This window comes from Cherax quadricarinatus, unplaced genomic scaffold (assembly GCF_038502225.1).
Source record: "Cherax quadricarinatus isolate ZL_2023a unplaced genomic scaffold, ASM3850222v1 Contig2309, whole genome shotgun sequence".
NCBI classification, from domain to species: Eukaryota; Metazoa; Arthropoda; class Malacostraca; order Decapoda; family Parastacidae; genus Cherax; species Cherax quadricarinatus.
Window position 1 is genome coordinate 9,085 of NW_027197335.1, and position 18,889 is coordinate 27,973.

The 18,889-nt window shown below is 46.8% G+C and overlaps 1 protein-coding gene and 2 pseudogenes across 1 annotated transcript; all 3 read right to left on the reverse strand.

Annotated features, from left to right (window-relative positions):
- Positions 1–541: 541 nt before the first annotated feature.
- On the reverse strand, positions 542–9,171 carry LOC138851828 (uncharacterized). Its single transcript, XM_070081316.1, has 4 exons — positions 8,851–9,171; positions 8,577–8,643; positions 8,182–8,456; positions 542–571 (listed from the first exon to the last, which is right to left on the reverse strand). Exons 1-4 carry the CDS (start codon positions 9,169–9,171, stop codon positions 542–544), a joined length of 693 nt encoding a protein of 230 aa, XP_069937417.1.
- A 40-nt stretch (positions 9,172–9,211) lies between these two features.
- Positions 9,212–10,179, reverse strand: LOC138851829 (uncharacterized; annotated as a pseudogene).
- Positions 10,180–10,187: 8 nt separating this feature from the next.
- LOC138851830 (uncharacterized) lies at positions 10,188–18,638 on the reverse strand (annotated as a pseudogene).
- Positions 18,639–18,889: the final 251 nt, after the last annotated feature.

Genomic DNA, 18,889 nt, shown 5'->3' on the forward strand with positions numbered 1-18,889 from the left:
ATTCTTGTGTCTCATCAGGTGAAAACTGGATGAAAAAGATTTTAGGCACAAAATGCACTCATAAGGCTTCATTTTTGTATCGTCACTCATATTTGCTTCCAAAATAGTCAAGAAAACTTTTAAATGATAGAAATATTTATTCTTGTATGAATTATAATTTGATTTAATAGAACAAACTTTCTTTCATGGTTGAAACTGCAGATAATTTTAACATTAGGTGCTGCTGCTGCTGCCTTGCCAATACTTCTGATGAACACATACAACTGTACCGTAATAGGTGATAAATGTGTTCAATAAAAATTAGGATAAGCAGAGTGAAATAACACACAGGATAAGGACGCACTTGCAGTGTACAGAGTCTTGAGGTAAATTTTAAAATACTGAAACTGAAGTGTTTCTGATTAAGTAGTATACTCTGTGAAGTTGGTGATTACACTTGTTACTCTTTCTTCCATGTACTTGAGTTCTATAATATTAAGAGTTAGCAGTGTATCTTCAGTACTAATGACCTTCCAGTGTGATGACAGTGTTAGCAGTTTGTCTACAGCTCAGCTTCCGATGCAAGAATGACCTGTAAAAGAAAACATATGAACAATAATCCCTTATGGGTATAGCACTTAGTTATGATTGTAATAACAATAATAATGATGAACAATTATCTTTTGTAAAACTTTTAGATGCATTACTAAAGTTTATTTAGAAAGATTTACTGCACAGTATGTTATATACCGTATTTCACGGCTTAGAAGACCTGTTTTAGTTTCAAGGTTTGGCATCAGACGTAACTGGGAGAGCTATAGCCCACCCCACGCCCTAAACTTATAGCTCCCCTCACTGACCTTCAGTTTATAGGATGCAGGGTGGTGTTTGGAGATATTTTATGGAAAAAAAAAGTCTAATAAGCACCAAAATACGGTACTCCTGCAGAGGCCACAATAAAGTGGGTCACATTAACCCTTTCAGGGTCGCCAGGCCCTCTCTGAGACTTGTTTTCAGGGTCGCCAAATTTTCATAAAAAAAAAATTATTTATTCTTATGAAAAGATAGAGATTCTTTTCCTGATCATAATAACACCAAAAGTATGAAATTTGATGGGAAACTTATGGAATTATGCTCTCACAAAGTTAGAGGTCTCGACCATGTTTACACATCGGCGATTTTGCCCATTTTGAGCCCTATTTTCGGCCAATTCCAGTGTACTAGTCGACAAAAATCATAAGTATTTCACTAGAACTCTATTTTTTCTGTCGAATGAGTACAAGAAACCACCCATTTACTAATATCAACTATCCAATAAAGTGGTCAGAATTTAGCAATTTTGCCAATTTCACACAAATTTCAAAAGATCCCAATTTCCAAATAGGGTCCAGAATAAACAAGAAAGACATTCCTGGCACAAAAATAACATTTCCTCTGTTCATTAGACATGTCCCCATGTCCCTCTTACATTCTTTTGCTTTCCACTTTGAATTTTTATTCTCACAAAAAATAGAAGATTTACTATTATGCAGACTACTGCATTAGTGTAGAAATGGTATAAATAATATCGGTGCACTCGTGAAAAAATATCAGACTCGCCAGTTGACGTGTATTGGACGCTTAGCATGATTTGTTTACTTTGAACTTTGGTAAAAATCGAACATTTCTGCTACTTTGAGCTCAATTTCAAGGTACTTTTCATTGTAAAACCAGTCGAAATCATCTCAATTTCTGTAATATGTCTTCCATTCTATAAAATGAAACCAGTTAAACTAGAATACAACAATAAATACCATACGAAAATACAGTGCAATGTTGCTGTTTTAATCCAAAAACACAAAGTTTTTTTTTTCTCATTACGCACTGTGTGCTGCAGGATTTTTTTGATACTGCGCACACTGACCACATAGACCCATTCTTTCATATGTAGGCCTACCAGCTTTCTCTCACTAGATTTGAGGGCGCTACAATTTAGGCGTACTAGTACGTCAAAAACCCTGGTGCGTAAGCCGTGCTAGTACGTCCGAAACCCTGAAAGGGTTAAAAAATAATAAAAAGTAAAATACATGCACAGTACACTCGTTATTTACCTCAAAATATTTGTAGTCTTAATGAAGGGTGAAAAGTGAGTAGTATTTATTTTAAGAAGTTAGGTGTGGTAGGACTGGTAGTTAGCCAGGCCACCCCACCCCACTCACATGTAATATACTTCGACATTTAAAGAGTGCTAGAGCGATAAAATGCATATAGTGTACATTCATTACTTACCTTAAAATATTTGTAGTCTTCATGGTGTTAATATAGGGTGCAAGGTGAATAGTAGGGTAGGAAGGTATCAAATAGTGTTTTAGGTATCACAACCCCATCTGGCCACCCCACCAACACATTAAATACTAGGCATTTAAGGTGCCCAAGAGTGATAAAATACTTGCACAGTACACTCATTACTGACCGTAAAATATTTGTAATCTTAATGTAGGGTGACAGGTGTGTGTGTGTATATGAGAGAGAGAGAGAGAGAGAGAGAGAGAGAGAGAGAGAGAGAGAGAGAGAGAGAGAGAGAGAGAGAGAGAGAGAGAGAGAGAGAGAGAGAGAGAGAGAGAGAGAGACAGAGAGAGAGACAGAGAGAGAGACAGAGAGAGAGACAGAGAGAGAGACAGAGAGAGAGACAGAGAGAGAGACAGAGAGACAGAGAGACAGAGAGAGAGACAGAGAGAGAGACAGAGAGAGAGACAGAGAGACAGAGAGAGAGACAGAGAGAGGAGGGGGGCAGTGCAAGCCTGCATCAAGTGACGTAAGCTGCTCAGCTGATGGCGACACTATTGACAAAGACTGGAAGTCCCACACTGAGCTTAACTCAGGGGTAAACGACTGGTGGAATTCTGTCATCGCTAAGGTCCCACAGACTGACAGAGTTCAAAACACTACCTTTCGGAATTCTAACACAATTCCTCTGACCACCACAGAGGGAACAAATCCTCTTCCCAGCAACGTGGGAAGCCTTGGATCTGTTAATTCTCCTACACCTGACATCTCTGCTTCAGCCACTGCCAGTCTACTTGACAGTGCACATACCATCTCTGATCCTACACCTGTCAGCACACCTGCCGATACTATTCTAGAATCTGGTAGTAGTGCTTCGACAGCAAGTTCTGAGCCAGGAGCTTCTCCACCAGAGAACGGTGCAGTTAGTGATCAGGGAACTATCACTGCACCTGATCACCTACTGCGCCGAAGTACGAACAGCAGGGACACATCTGTCAGAACTGGTAGAGGGCGGGGTAGAGGACGTGGAGGAGGAAGACATCTACAGCCGTCTCACCCTCCACTAACACAGTTCCAGTGGCAGAATCTGAGGACAAATCTGCAAAACACAGGAGGTGCAACAAATCCTAGTCCACCCTCCCAGGCACCTAGGCTGTGCTCTCGCTGTCACCGGAAGGGGCACTCTGCCAACAACTGCCTGCGAGATACCAGGTGTAATTACTGCTACAAGAAAGGACATAAGGAGGACCAGTGTCGGAAGAAAAAGGAACTTGACAGACAGGGCCACCTGTTTAGAGACCTGTTCTCAGAACAAACCAGCAGGATCTCTGAATTGGTAAACACTCTCACACATCACCCACTTAGCTACTCCTATCCCAGCCCAGCAGGTGGGATTGGGCCTTATACACGACCACAGACCTACATCCCTGCAGCTGCCTCAGTACCCTACCTCTCTCAAGGGCAGGCACCTTACATTCCCTACACACCCACCACCTCAAGCTGACCACTTCATCATGAGGAGCCAGTCTATCAGCATCCTGTCGGCCAACATTAGAGGTTTCATTACTAATGTTGGAGAGCTCACACATAGCTTTGTGAACACTCGACATCCCGACATGATAGCTGTTGTTGAAACATTTTTGGATGACAGGACTCCAGAAAATTTTGCAAGAATTGCTGGCTACACCTCATGGATGAGAAGAGACAGGCAAGGGCAAGGAGGTGGTGTTGCTGTGTGCTTCTCTAAAAGTGTTCATGCCCAGCACATAGATGTTGCCACCCCTACACATCTTGAAATGATGTTCTTCAAGCTCTGTATAAACACTAGTACCTCTGTACTAGCATGTGCAATGTACAGACCTCAGTGGCAACACGCAGACCCTATCAACTTCCTAATGGAAAATATTGACTCCCTTCTGCTACAACACAACTGTCAACATATTATAATTGTTGGTGACCTCAACCAGCACCTTATACAGAGGGACTTTGATGACCTTCTTGCAGTGTTTGACATGAGAAACTTTGTTGATTTCCCTACTCATATCTCTGGCTCCTCCCTTGACCCAGTAGTGAGTGATCTGGCAGAGGGCATAGTCACTTGTCAACCCCTCGGCTACGTTGGATCGTCTGACCACAAGGCTGTTTTTACCACACTTAAGATCCCAACAGAACGAGGTGAGGAGTCCACACGCACAACCTGGCTATGGGAAAGAGGTAATTGGCCAGCCCTTTGCTCTGAGCTCGCCACCACCGACTGGAATGCTCTTCTTGACAACCAAGTGAAAGCCTTCACTGGACACATCCTTAATCTGCAACAAGAACACATTCCTCACCGGCAATATGTGACAAAGCCTACAGATCAGCCTTGGTTTGGCTTTCGTTGTAGAGAGGCTGCTACTGCTAAGTACAAAGCATGGCGAAGGTATAAGAGACATCCTACCACCTATAACAGGAACTTGCACATGCAAGCCTGTAGGCATATGGGTGATGTTCAAAAGTGGGCCATTGCTAAATGGGAGGTGGACACTAAAAGAAAGTTAGCATCAGGTAGGGTAGGCTCCAAAACCTGGTGGTCCCTGGTCAAGGACAGACAAGGTTATCTGCCTGATGAACTTATTCCACCTCTAAATCGACAGGATGGGACCACCTCTACTAGTAGTCAAGAGAAGGCGGACCTCTTTGCTGAACACTTTGCTACCAAAATGCAAGTTCCTGATCCAGCAAGGGACCCTCCTTGGCTATCTGCAAGAACTGTGTCAAAACTGTCAGTGGTGACAATAAGGCAGGAGGAGGTGCATTTCCTTCTTAAATCACTTGACCAAGAAAAGGCTGTGGGCCCAGACAAGTTGAGCCCAAGATTGTTGAGAAGATGTGCAGACCAGCTAGCAGCACCTCTAACTCGCATCTTTCAGCACTGCCTAGTACAGTGTAAATGGCCCTCTCCATGGAAAGAGGCAAATGTAGTCCCTGTTCACAAAAAGAAGAGCAGAGCAGAAATCAGCAACTACAGACCAGTGTCACTCCTGTCAATCACTGGTAAGATCCTTGAGACAATAATCTCAAGACAAATGACAGATTTTTTTGACTACCACTCACTACTTTGTGATCGTCAATATGGCTTCAGGAAAGGTTACTCTGCTGCTGATCTGTTGTTAAACCTCTCCACTAAGTGGCACCAGTCACTGGATGAATCCAAAGTCAGCTGTGTGGTAGCACTGGACATTGCTGGCACTTTCGACCGGGTGTGGCACCAGGGCCTCTTAGCAAAACTTCAAGCACTGGGAATTGCAGGCTCTACGCTATGTCTCCTCAGTGATTACCTTCATGGTAGATCTCTAAGTGTAGTCCTCAATGGAACGGAATCAGCAAGGCATCCTATTGGGGCAAGCGTTCCACAAGGAAGCGTGCTGGGTCCACTGTTATGGAATGTCTACTTCAACGACCTTCTTCATCTCATCCCAGAATCACATGCATATGCAGACGACTGTACACTGACATTCACTTATCCAAGAGAAGAAATGCCAGCTGCTCTAAGCTACATCAATCACCAGCTGAGAGCTATATCAGTTTGGGGAAATAGATGGCAAGTAACATTTGCACCTGAGAAAACGCAAATGATGATCATCTCTAGGCACCATGATGGTAATGCTGGTGCATTAGTAAGGATGAATGGGACGATGTTGGCACCTGGAGAAGAAGTTGATATCCTTGGGGTGAAATTTGACTCCAAACTAACCATGAAGAACCATGTTGTAAATCTTGCAAACAAGGCAGCCAGGAAGCTTACAGCACTTCGCCGTATCTCGCATCTGCTTGACAGTAGGGGTTGCAAGATCCTGTATGAGGCACAAGTACGCTCACAACTTGAGTATGCTCCACTTTCTTGGTTTGCCTGCCCCCCCCTCTCATCTGCAACTGCTTGACAGAGTAGAGAACAGAGCAAGACGTCTCATCTCTCGCCTGGACCCATCCTGGATAGATCTGTCATTTCAGCAGAGCCTTCAACATAGGAGGGATGTGGGTGGCCTTACTGTTATGTACAAGGCCAATATTGTCAAAATACCACACTTGGATCCACTTCGAGGACAGCGTGAAACAAGCTTTTATGCCACAAGACGGGCAGAAAGCAGCAACTTCACTCTGGCTGTACCCTTCTCCAGAACATCACTCCATCTGAGATCATACAAACCCAGGATGACTCGAGTATGGAACACATTCATACAGCATAATGATGTCAACGAGATAAAGTCAGTTGATCAAATGAAAATGCTGGCCCACAGATGGCTCCAACTTCATCCTGTCCCGTACTTGTATGTCTCATAACAATAAAAATGTTTTCAAATGAGCTGATGTAGGTAACAGCTCTTAGCTTGCCAATAAAATTAGGAATCCTTAACCTGTAATATAGCTGTCAATAAAGCTAGGGATCCTTAACCTTGTCAAACCCTGTGTAAAAAAAAAAAAAGAGAGAGAGAGAGAGAGAGAGAGATAAACAAACCAGCCAGACATGTATGGTTTTAGTTCATTCCACAAGCCATCTAGAAAAACATCTCATTTTTATGTTAATTTATTCTACTGTGGGTATATTTATCATGTATATATGTTGCTTAGCGTGTTTATTATATAATTTTGAAAAAAATTACAGATGGATAACAAAAAGGCACAATACCGTGACTGGAACGATACACAAATAACCTGCACATAAAAGACAGAAGCTTACGACGACGTTTCGGTCCGACTTGGACCATTGACTTTGTCAATGGTCCAAGTCGGACCGAAACGTCGTCGTAAGCTTCTGTCTTTTATGTGCGGGTTATTTGTGTATTACAGATGGATTAAGCAAAATGTCTATACAGTGAAACCTAAAGTTTTGGCCATCCTGGGAATCGGCCACTTTGGGTTTCCACAGCTTTTTACAGCCAAATTTTGTACCGCATTTTGGCCGTTGTCCCAAGTTTTGAGCCGGCGTACCAGACCTGGCCTGCCTGTGCAGGCGTCATGAGCCAGTCCAGCGTTGTTTATCCCTAAGTGAACATTACCCTGCACTCTCATTCTGCCAGCCAGGCAGCCATCCAGCCAGCCAGGCATCCAGCCAGCCAGGCATCCAGCCAGCCAGGCATCCAGCCAGCCAGGCAACTAGCCAGCCAGGCAACCATCCAGCAGGCTAGCCGGGCGGGCGGGCAGGCAGGCGGGTGGGCAGCTGGCCAGGCAGCCATCCAGCCAGCCATCCAGTCAGCCAGGAAGCCAAGCATCCAGCCTGACAGGCAACTAGCCAGCCAAGCATCCAGCCAGACAGGCAACTAGCCAGCCAGGCATCCAGCCAGCCAGGCAACCAGCCAGCCAGGCAACTAGCCAGCTAGCTAGCAAGACAGCCATCCAGCCAGCCAGTTAGGCAGCCATCCATCCATCCAGCCAGGCAGCCAGCCAGGCAGCCAGGCAGCCAGCCAGGCAGCCAGCCAGCCAGCCAGCCAGGCAGGCAGGCAGGCAGCCAGCCAGACAGCCAGCCAGGCAGCCAGCCAGCCAGGCAACTAGCCAGCTAGCTACTAAGACAGCCATCCAGCCAGCCAGTCAGGCAGCCATCCAGGCAGGCAGTCAACCAGGCAGGCAGTCAGCCAGGCAGGCAGTAAGTCAGCCAGGCAGCCATCCATCCATCCATCCATCCATCCATTCAGCCAGCCAGCCAGGCAACCAGCCAGCCAGGCATCCAGCCAGCCAGGCATCCAGCCAGCCAGGCATCCAGCCAGCCAGGCATCCAGCCAGCTAGCCAGCCAGCCAGCCAGCCAGCCAGGTAGCCAGCCAGGCAGCCAGCCAAGCAACCAGCCAGCCAGGCATCCAGCCAGTTAGGCATCCAGCCAGCCATCCAGTCAGCCAGCCAGCCAAGCATCCAGCCAGACAGGCAACTAGCCAGCCAAGCATCCAGCCAGACAGGCAACTAGCCAGCCAGGCATCCAGCCAGCCAGGCAACCAGCCAGCCAGGCATCCAGCCAGCCAGGCATCCAGCCAGCCAGGCATCCAGCCAGACAGGCAACTAGCCAGCCAGGCATCCAGCCAGCCAGCCAGCCAGCCAGCCAGGCATCCAGCCAGCCAGGCATCCAGCCAGCCAGGCAACCAGCCAGCCAGGCATCCAGACAGCCAGGCATCCAACCAGCCAGGCATCCAGCCAGCCAGGCAACCAGCCAGCCAGGCATCCAGCCAGCCAGGCATCCAGCCAGTCAGGCAACTAGGCAGCCAGCCAACCAGACAGCCATGCAGCCAGGTAGGCGTGCACCCAGCCAGTCAGGCAACTAGGCAGCCAGCCAACCAGACAGCCATGCAGCCAGGTAGGCGTGCACCCAGCCATCCAGCGAGCCATCCAGCGAGCCATCCAGCCAGCCATCCAGCGAGCCATCCATCCAGCCACTCAACCAGCTAGCCAGGCACCCAGCCAGCCAGCCACTCAGCCAGGCAGCAAGCCAGCCATCCAGCCAGGCAGCAAGGCAGCCAGTCAGCCAGGCATCCAGCCAGCCAGGCATCCAGCCCGCCAGGCAACTAGCCAGCAAGGCATCCAGCCAGCCAGGCAACCAGCCAGTCAGGAATCCAGCCAGCCAGGCAACTAGCCAGCCAGACAGACAGCCATCCATCCAGCCAGCCAGCCAGCCAGACACCCATCCAGCCAGGTAGCCATCCAGCCAGCCAATCAGCCAGGCATCCAGGCAGCCACGCATCCAGCCAGCCAGGCAACCACCATCCAGGCATCCAGCCAGCCAGATAACCTGCCAGCCAGCCAAACACCCAGCCAGCCAGGCATCCAGCCAGCCAGGCATCCAGCCAGCCAAGCATCCAACCACCCAGCCAGCCAGGCAACCAGTTAGACAGGCATCCAGCCAGCCAGGCAACTAGCCAGCCAGCCACCCAGGCAGCCAGACAGCAATTGAGCCGGGCAGCCATCCAGCCAACCAGGCATCCAGCCAGCCAGGCATCCAGCCAATCAGGCATCCAGCCAGCCAGGCATCCAGCCAGCCAGGCATCCAGCCAGCCAGGCAACTAGCCAGCCAGCCAGGCAGCCATCCAGCCAGCCAGCCAGCCAGGCATCCACCCAGCCAGGCAGCCATCCACCCAGCCAGCCAGGCATCCACCCAGCCAGGCATCCAGCCAGCCAGGCATCCAGCCAGCCAGGCAACTAGCCAGCCAGCCAGGCAGCCATCCAGCCAGCCAGCCAGGCATCCACCCAGCCAGGCAGCCATCCACCCAGCCAGCCAGGCATCCACCCAGCCAGGCATCCAGTCAGCCAAGAAGCCAGTCAGCCAGCCAGGCAACTAGCCAGCCAACCAGCCAGCCAGCCAGCCAACCAGACATCCAGTCAGACAGACAACTAGCCAGGCAGCCAGCCAGGCAGCCAGCCAGCCAGGCAGCCGCCCAGGCAGCCAGGCAACCAGCCACCCAGGCATCCAGCCAGAAAGACAACTAGCCAGCCTGGCATCCAGCCAGCCTGGCATCCAGCCAGCCTGGCATCCAGCCAGCCAGGCAACTAGCCAGCCAGGCATTCAGCCAGACAGGCAACTAGCCAACCAGGCATCCAGCCAGCCAGGCAACTAGCAAGTCAGGCAGCCAGTCAGCCAGGCATCCAGCTAGCCAGGCATCCAGCCAGCCAGACAACTAGCCAGCCAGCCAGCCAGGCAACCAGCCAGTCAGGCAGCCAGCCAGCCAGACATCCAGCCAGCCAGGCATCCAGCCAGCCAGTCAGTCGGGCAGCCATCCAGCCAGCCAGTCAGCCAGGCAGGCAGTCAGCCATCCATCCATCCATCCATCCATCCAGCCAGCCAGCCAGCCAGCCAGCCAGGCATCCAGCCAGCCAGGCAACCAGCCAGCCAGGCAACCAGCCAGCCAGGCATCCAGACAGCCAGGAATCCAGCCAGCCAGGCATCCAGCCAGCCAGGCATCCAGCCAGCCAAGCATCCAGCCAGTCAGGCAACTAGGCAGCCAGCCAACCAGACAGCCATCCAGCCAGGCAGGCGCGCACCCAGCCATCCAGCGAGCCATCCAGCGAGCCATCCAGCGAGCCATCCAGCCAGCCATCCAGCCAGCCATCCATCCAGCCACTCAACCAGCTAGCCAGGCACCCAGCCAGCCAGCCACTCAGCCATCCAAGCAGGCAGCAAGCCAGCCATCCAGCCAGGCAGCAAGCCAGCCAGCCAGCCAGGCAGGCATCCAGCCAGCCAGGCATCCAGCCAGCCAGGCAACTAGCCAGCAAGGCATCCAGCCAGCCAGGCAACCAGCCAGTCAGGAATCCAGCCAGCCAAGCAACTAGCCAGCCAGACAGACAGCCATCCAGCCAGCCAGCCAGCCAGACACCCATCCAGCCAGGTAGCCATCCAGCCAGCCAATCAGCCAGGCATCCAGGCAGCCACGCATCCAGCCAGCCAGGCAACCACCATCCAGGCATCCAGCCAGCCAGATAACCTGCCAGCCAGCCAGACACCCAGCCAGCCAGGCATCCAGCCAGCCAGGCATCCAGCCAGCCAAGCATCCAACCACCCAGCCAGCCAGGCAACCAGCCAGCCAGGCAACCAGTTAGACAGGCAACCAGCCAGCCAGGCAACTAGCCATCCAGCCAGGCAACTAGCCAGCCAGCCACCCAGGCAGCCAGACAGCAATCGAGCCGGGCAGCCATCCAGCCAACCAGGCATCCAGCCAGCCAGGCATCCAGCCAATCAGGCATCCAGCCAGCCAGGCATCCAGCCAGCCAGGCATCCAGCCAGCCAGGCAACTAGCCAGCCAGCCAGGCAGCCAGCCAGGCAGCCATCCAGCCAGCCACCCAAGCATCCACCCAGCCAGGCAGCCATCCAGCCAGCCAGTGAGGCATCCAGCCAGCCAGGCATCCAGTCAGCCAGGAAGCCAGTCAGCCAGCCAGGCAACTAGCCAGCCAATCAGCCAGCCAGCCAGCCAACCAGACATCCAGTCAGCCAGACAACTAGCCAGGCAGCCAGCCAGGCAGCCAGCCAGCCAGGCAACCACCCAGGCAGCCAGGCAACCAGCCACCCAGGCATCCAGCCAGAAAGACAACTAGCCAGCCTGGCATCCAGCCAGCCTGGCATCCAGCCAGCCAGGCAACTAGCCAGCCAGGCATCCAGCCAGCCAGGCAACCAGCAAGTCAGGCAGCCAGTCAGCCAGGCATCCAGCTAGCCAGGCATCCAGCCAGCCAGGCAACTAGCCAGCCAGCCAGCCAGGCAACCAGCCAGTCAGGCAGCCAGCCAGCCAGACATCCAGCCAGCCAGGCATCCAGCCAGCCAGGCAACTAGACAGCCAGGCATCCAGCAAGCCAAGCAACCAGCTAGCCAGGCATCCAGTCAGCCAGGCAACCAGCCAGTCAGCTGAAAAATTTGTGCATGAATTTAAGAGGTATGTAGAGACTGAAAAATTACAACTCCAGTAAGTGTTCAATTGTGACGAAACAGGCCTGTTTTGAAAGAAAATGCCAAAGAGGACCTACATTACTCAGGAGGAAAAGGCCCTGCCAGGACACAAGCCTGTGAAAGACAGACTAACTCTTTTGTTCTGTTCTGGCATCTTCCAGATACCAGCAAGTCTCTTCAAGAAAGATAAGAAAATGTTATTTTAAATGTTTATTTACATTTTAATTTATCTATTATTGTTGCGGCCCCTGCCAAACTAGCGGTTAAATAGTTAACCTGCCGGCCGGCAGTACCACTGGGTGCGTCATCAAACCCAATGTGGGGGCTGCTGAGCCGGCCTTAGAGCAGTAAGAGCCTGAGTGCCTCACGGTGCACACCTAAGCAGTAGGTACCTGACCACCGAAGGGTACACGTCTACTGGCTTTAGTAACATTATGTACCAGAGCGCCTCGCTGTACACACCTAAGCAGTAGGTACCTGACCACCGAAGGGTACACGTCTACTGGCTTTAGAAATATTATGTACCTGAGCGCCTCGCTGTACACACCTAAGCAGTAGGTACCTGACCACCGAAGGGTACACGTCTACTGGCTTTAGTAACAGTATGTACCAGAGCGCCTCGCTGTACACACCTAAGCAGTAGGTACCTGACCACCGAAGGGTACACGTCTACTGGCTTTAGAAATATTATGTACCTGAGCGCCTCGCTGTACACACCTAAGCAGTAGGTACCTGACCACCGAAGGGTACACGTCTACTGGCTTGAACATTAAGTACCTGAACTCCTCAGGGTACACGTCTATGCAGTAGGTACCTGACCACCGAATCGTACCTATCTACTGGCGTTAGAAGAACCGCTCACCGCAGCTCACTGAGTCTGTTGGCCTCAGTTACTTGACGGCCGCATTCAGTGAGCTTGCAGCATGGTGTTCGGCTAGCGGTGTGTCAACCGCCTTTGGAGAGGATTTACTGGACTACCGGTGATGTCTGTGGACTCACCGTCTACGTTTATCAACTGTGGGCCGGAGTCGTCAGATGCTGTTTAGTGGGACATTACATGAAGAAAAGGTTGGAGTGTTACACTGAACTGGGCCAGGACCGTAGTGTGACACTGAGGGACGTACGATGGAGTGGAACACTGAGATATGCACAGGACCGTAGTGGAACACTGAGATGAAAAGGGTGTCGTGGGACACTGAAGATGGCCTGGTTGTAGTGTACACTGAACAGTGTCGTGTGACTGACTTCGTGTCGTGAGAGGCAGTTGATTGTAATTTATTATTATAAAAATGTTATTTATAATTTATTGTTTTAGCATAGAGATATATATATATAGTGACAGTAGTGTCAAGAGTTGTACCCTGTGTAGGGTTATTAATTATATTTTAGTTAGATGCTAATTATAATTTATTATAGTAACATGTACATATTATTATTATATCATAGTTCAAATACCTCTAGACCAAAGATAGTTGATTTTTATATATTAAAGATTAATTTATATTAATGTGTGTATTTATGTATCCCGAACTCTTTATTACAAAAGGAGTAAATCTTAATACCATCTTCTTTTAAAAATTACTTTTTTTGTAATATATGAGTGGCCTGTCCGGGAGGATAATGATTATCTAGAATGATTTCTGGACGATCATATCCGGGATGACGGTTCGGGATACATATTACATTGATCGTTGTGTGTCGGTCCTTTTGTGGTGGGGGTGTTGCGGCCCCTGCCAAACTAGCGGTTAAATAGTTAACCTGCCGGCCGGCAGTACCACTGGGTGCGTCATCAAACCCAATGTGGGGGCTGCTGAGCCGGCCTTAGAGCAGTAAGAGCCTGAGTGCCTCACGGTGCACACCTAAGCAGTAGGTACCTGACCACCGAAGGGTACACGTCTACTGGCTTTAGTAACATTATGTACCAGAGCGCCTCGCTGTACACACCTAAGCAGTAGGTACCTGACCACCGAAGGGTACACGTCTACTGGCTTTAGAAATATTATGTACCTGAGCGCCTCGCTGTACACACCTAAGCAGTAGGTACCTGACCACCGAAGGGTACACGTCTACTGGCTTTAGTAACAGTATGTACCAGAGCGCCTCGCTGTACACACCTAAGCAGTAGGTACCTGACCACCGAAGGGTACACGTCTACTGGCTTTAGAAATATTATGTACCTGAGCGCCTCGCTGTACACACCTAAGCAGTAGGTACCTGACCACCGAAGGGTACACGTCTACTGGCTTGAACATTAAGTACCTGAACTCCTCAGGGTACACGTCTATGCAGTAGGTACCTGACCACCGAATCGTACCTATCTACTGGCGTTAGAAGAACCGCTCACCGCAGCTCACTGAGTCTGTTGGCCTCAGTTACTTGACGGCCGCATTCAGTGAGCTTGCAGCATGGTGTTCGGCTAGCGGTGTGTCAACCGCCTTTGGAGAGGATTTACTGGACTACCGGTGATGTCTGTGGACTCACCGTCTACGTTTATCAACTGTGGGCCGGAGTCGTCAGATGCTGTTTAGTGGGACATTACATGAAGAAAAGGTTGGAGTGTTACACTGAACTGGGCCAGGACCGTAGTGTGACACTGAGGGACGTACGATGGAGTGGAACACTGAGATATGCACAGGACCGTAGTGGAACACTGAGATGAAAAGGGTGTCGTGGGACACTGAAGATGGCCTGGTTGTAGTGTACACTGAACAGTGTCGTGTGACTGACTTCGTGTCGTGAGAGGCAGTTGATTGTAATTTATTATTATAAAAATGTTATTTATAATTTATTGTTTTAGCATAGAGATATATATATATAGTGACAGTAGTGTCAAGAGTTGTACCCTGTGTAGGGTTATTAATTATATTTTAGTTAGATGCTAATTATAATTTATTATAGTAACATGTACATATTATTATTATATCATAGTTCAAATACCTCTAGACCAAAGATAGTTGATTTTTATATATTAAAGATTAATTTATATTAATGTGTGTATTTATGTATCCCGAACTCTTTATTACAAAAGGAGTAAATCGTACTATCATCTTTTAAAAATTACTTTTTTGTAATAATTATATACTAGGGGTGTGTGGACCAGGTGTTTACAGTGAAACATATAAGTGAACAGTATTTAGATAAGGCTAAAGAGGTCTTTGTGGCATTTATGGATTTGGAAAAGGCGTATGACAGGGTGGATAGGGGGGCAATGTGGCAGATGTTGCAAGTGTATGTATGGTGTAGGAGGTAGGTTACTGAAAGCAGTGAAGAGTTTTTACGAGGATAGTGAGGCTCAAGTTAGAGTATGTAGGAAAGAGGGAAATTTTTTTTCCCAGTAAAAGTAGGCCTTAGACAAGGATGTGTGATGTCACCGTGGTTGTTTAATATATTTATAGATGGGGTTGTAAGAGAAGTAAATGCGAGGGTCTTGGCAAGAGGCGTGGAGTTAAAAGATAAAGAATCACACACAAAGTGGGAGTTGTCACAGCTGCTCTTTGCTGATGACACTGTGCTCATGGGAGATTCTGAAGAAAAGTTGCAGAGATTGGTGGATGAATTTGGTAGGGTGTGCAAAAGAAGAAAATTAAAGGTGAATACAGGAAAGAGTAAGGTTATGAGGATAACAAAAAGATTAGGTGATGAAAGATTGAATATCAGATTGGAGGGAGAGAGTATGGAGGAGGTGAACGTATTCAGATATTTGGGAGTGGACGTGTCAGCGGATGGGTCTATGAAAGATGAGGTGAATCATAGAATTGATGAGGGAAAAAGAGTGAGTGGTGCACTTAGGAGTCTGTGGAGACAAAGAACTTTGTCCTTGGAGGCAAAGAGGGGAATGTATGAGAGTATAGTTCTACCAACGCTCTTATATAGGTGTGAAGCGTGGGTGATGAATGTTGCAGCGAGGAGAAGGCTGGAGGCAGTGGAGATGTTATGTCTGAGGGCAATGTGTGGTGTGAATATAATGCAGAGAATTCGTAGTTTGGAAGTTAGGAGGAGGTGCGGGATTACCAAAACTGTTGTCCAGAGGGCTGAGGAAGGGTTGTTGAGGTGGTTCGGACATGTAGAGAGAATGGAGCGAAACAGAATGACTTCAAGAGTGTATCAGTCTGTAGTGGAAGGAAGGCGGGGTAGGGGTCGGCCTAGGAAAGGTTGGAGGGAGGGGGTAAAGGAGGTTTTGTGTGCGAGGGGCTTGGACTTCCAGCAGGCATGCGTGAGCGTGTTTGATAGGAGTGAATGGAGACAAATGGTTTTTAATACTTGACGTGCTGTTGGAGTGTGAGCAAAGTAACATTTATGAAGGGGGTCAGGGAAACCGGCAGGCCGGACTTGAGTCCTGGAGATGGGAAGTACAGTGCCTGCACTCTGAAGGAGGGGTGTTAATGTTGCAGTTTAAAAACTGTAGTGTAAAGCACCCTTCTGGCAAGACAGTGATGGAGTGAATGATGATGAAAGTTTTTCTTTTTCGGGCCACCCTGCCTTGGTGGGAATCGGCCAGTGTGATAATAAAAATAAAAATAATACTAGTATGTATATGTATTTATATGCAATAAGATCACAGTAAACAGGTGATTTCAGAATATGCAAAACAACCACTCTGAAAGAATAGAGAAATTCCAAGGAACAGTTATTTGTAGGTTTTCTGTAAATTTTAAATTTGAATTCATTATTACCCTTAATAATTAAAACATCTAGAAAAGGCAATGAGTTATTTTCTTCAAACTCAACAGTAAAGTTTATAGAATGGGCTAAGCTATTTAATTTTCTTAGGAAATGGTGTATATCTACATTTTTGGGCATAAGACACAAAATGTAGATATACACCATTTCCTAGGAAAATTAAATAGCTTAGCCCATTCTATAAACTTTACTGTTGAGTTTGAAGAAAATAACTCATTGCCTTTTCTAGATGTTTTAATTATTAAGGGTAATAATGAATTCAAATTTAAAATTTACAGAAAACCTACAAATAACTGTTCCTATGTCCACTATTATTCCTCGCATCAAGATAGAGTCAAACTGTCTGTTTTCTCATCAATGTTTTTGAGAGCTTTACGAATTTGTAGTCCTGAGTTCATAGATGAGGAAATATCCAAAATTTATGAAATAGGTAATGATTTAAAATACCCAAGAAATGTAATTGATAAATCTTTTAAAGTTGCTAGAAATACTTTTTACAATCCAAAAAGGGACAACCAGCCTTATTCAACTAAAAATATGTTGGTTCTCCCTTACCATGAAAACTTGGTTGATATGCCTTCTCTTCTTAAGACTTTTAATATTAAAGTTGTATTCAAAAATCTTGATACAGTAAAAAAACTTTTGATAAAGAATTCCCCCCAAAATGCTGATGGATGTGTCTATAAGATTCCTTGTAAAATTTGCGATAAAGTTTATTACGGTCAAACTGGTAAAAATCTTGAACTAAGATTAAAACAACATAAATATAGCATTAGAACTGGACAAGATTCCAATGCTCTATTTATTCATGTAAGAAATTTTAACCATCCAATTGATTTTCAAAAAGTTGAGAAAGTAGTATCAAGCAAGTCCATGGTCAACAGGAATATAATTGAATCTTGTTTCATAAAAAGCAGTTTTGACAATAATATGAATATTTCCTTTGGTTTATATAAATTAGATCCATTTATAATTAATAGAATTTGGGAAGAATTTAATAATACACTGGACAAATCATTTTTAAATTTTCTTGGGTAGAATAGTTTGTGGGGTGAGTTGTGCAAAGGACCTATCCAAGTTGGGTCGGCGCGCGTCAGGTGTTTAACCGTTGTGGGATCTGATAGTGAGGTGCTGGCCAGACCCCTTATATAGCTTCCTTGGATGCTTTACTTTCATAGTTCCTTGATAATGTGAGTAGTCACGAAAGCGCTTGGAATTTCTCTATTCTTTCAGAGTGGTTGTTTTGCATGTATTTATATGTGTTGTGTGTATGTAAGACTATAGTTATTCTTTAAAAAATGTATGTTTTGTGAATATTTTTGTGTGTCTGGAATGGATTAATTTTATTTACATTATTTCTTGTGGGAAATATTGCTTTGCCTTTTGGCCATTTCGAGTTTAGGCCTAGCTCCTGGAACGGATTATGGCCGAAACTCGGGGTTCCACTGTATTAACGTTTTATACAACATTTAATGCACCTCACTCTCTGACTTTTTTGGGTTATCCTAGGTTCTCTACACATATGCTGCTATGTATGATAATCTATGTAACTGTATTTGTGTATACCTGAATAAACTTACCTACTTACTCAGAGTGATTATTATTATCATTACAAATTATTATTATTATAAGTTATTATTATTACAAATTATTATTACAAACTATTATTGTTATTACAAGTTATTATTATTATCATAACAAAAAAGAAGCACTAAACCCACAAGGGTCATGAATAGCTATAGACGGAAGGCATATGAAAGGAATATTTTTTTACAGTTAAGTAACTGGTGCTTGACTAGAGAAAACATAATTCTTCCGACACTCCTACCAACCACTTTGTAAACAAATCTCATATTTATGTCAAATTTTATACTGTGGGTGTATGTATCATGTTTATACATTACATAACATGTTTATTATATAATTTTGAAAAAATATCATAGATGGATTAATGGAAATATCTATATTAGCGCAATATACAACATTTAATGCACCCAAGAGATTATTATATGGATTTGAGTAGAGAGACTCTTAGTGATTTTAATGTGTACCTGTATGCCAGCACAGTGTGTAAGTACAGTGGGCCCTCAGGTAACGATGTCATCGGATAATGAAAAAATCGAATAGTGACATTTTCTTGCATCAAAATATTGGCTAAGTTACTGAAAAAGAACTCGGTTAAAGACATTCGTTCTGAAGGTGTCCGCGCAGGCACGTTCGGGATTGTTTACAAGCCAATGAGGACGATTCCATACATACATGCGATACATTTTGTATTATTCCATTGTTTTTAGTGCTTGTAACGGCTAAATAAGCCACCATGGGCACAGAGAAAGCTTCTAGTGCAAGCCCTTTGGTAAAGACGTGAGAAACAATATAGAATTCAAGGAAAAGTTTCTAGAAAGATATGAAAGTGGTGGTGGTAGAGGGTGGTAGTGATGGTGGTAGATGGTGGTAGTGATGGTGGTAGTGATGGTGGTAGTGATGGTGGTAGTGATGGTGGTAGTGATGGTGGTAGTGATGGTGGTAGTGATGGTGGTAGTGATGGTGGTAGTGATGGTGGTAGTGATGGT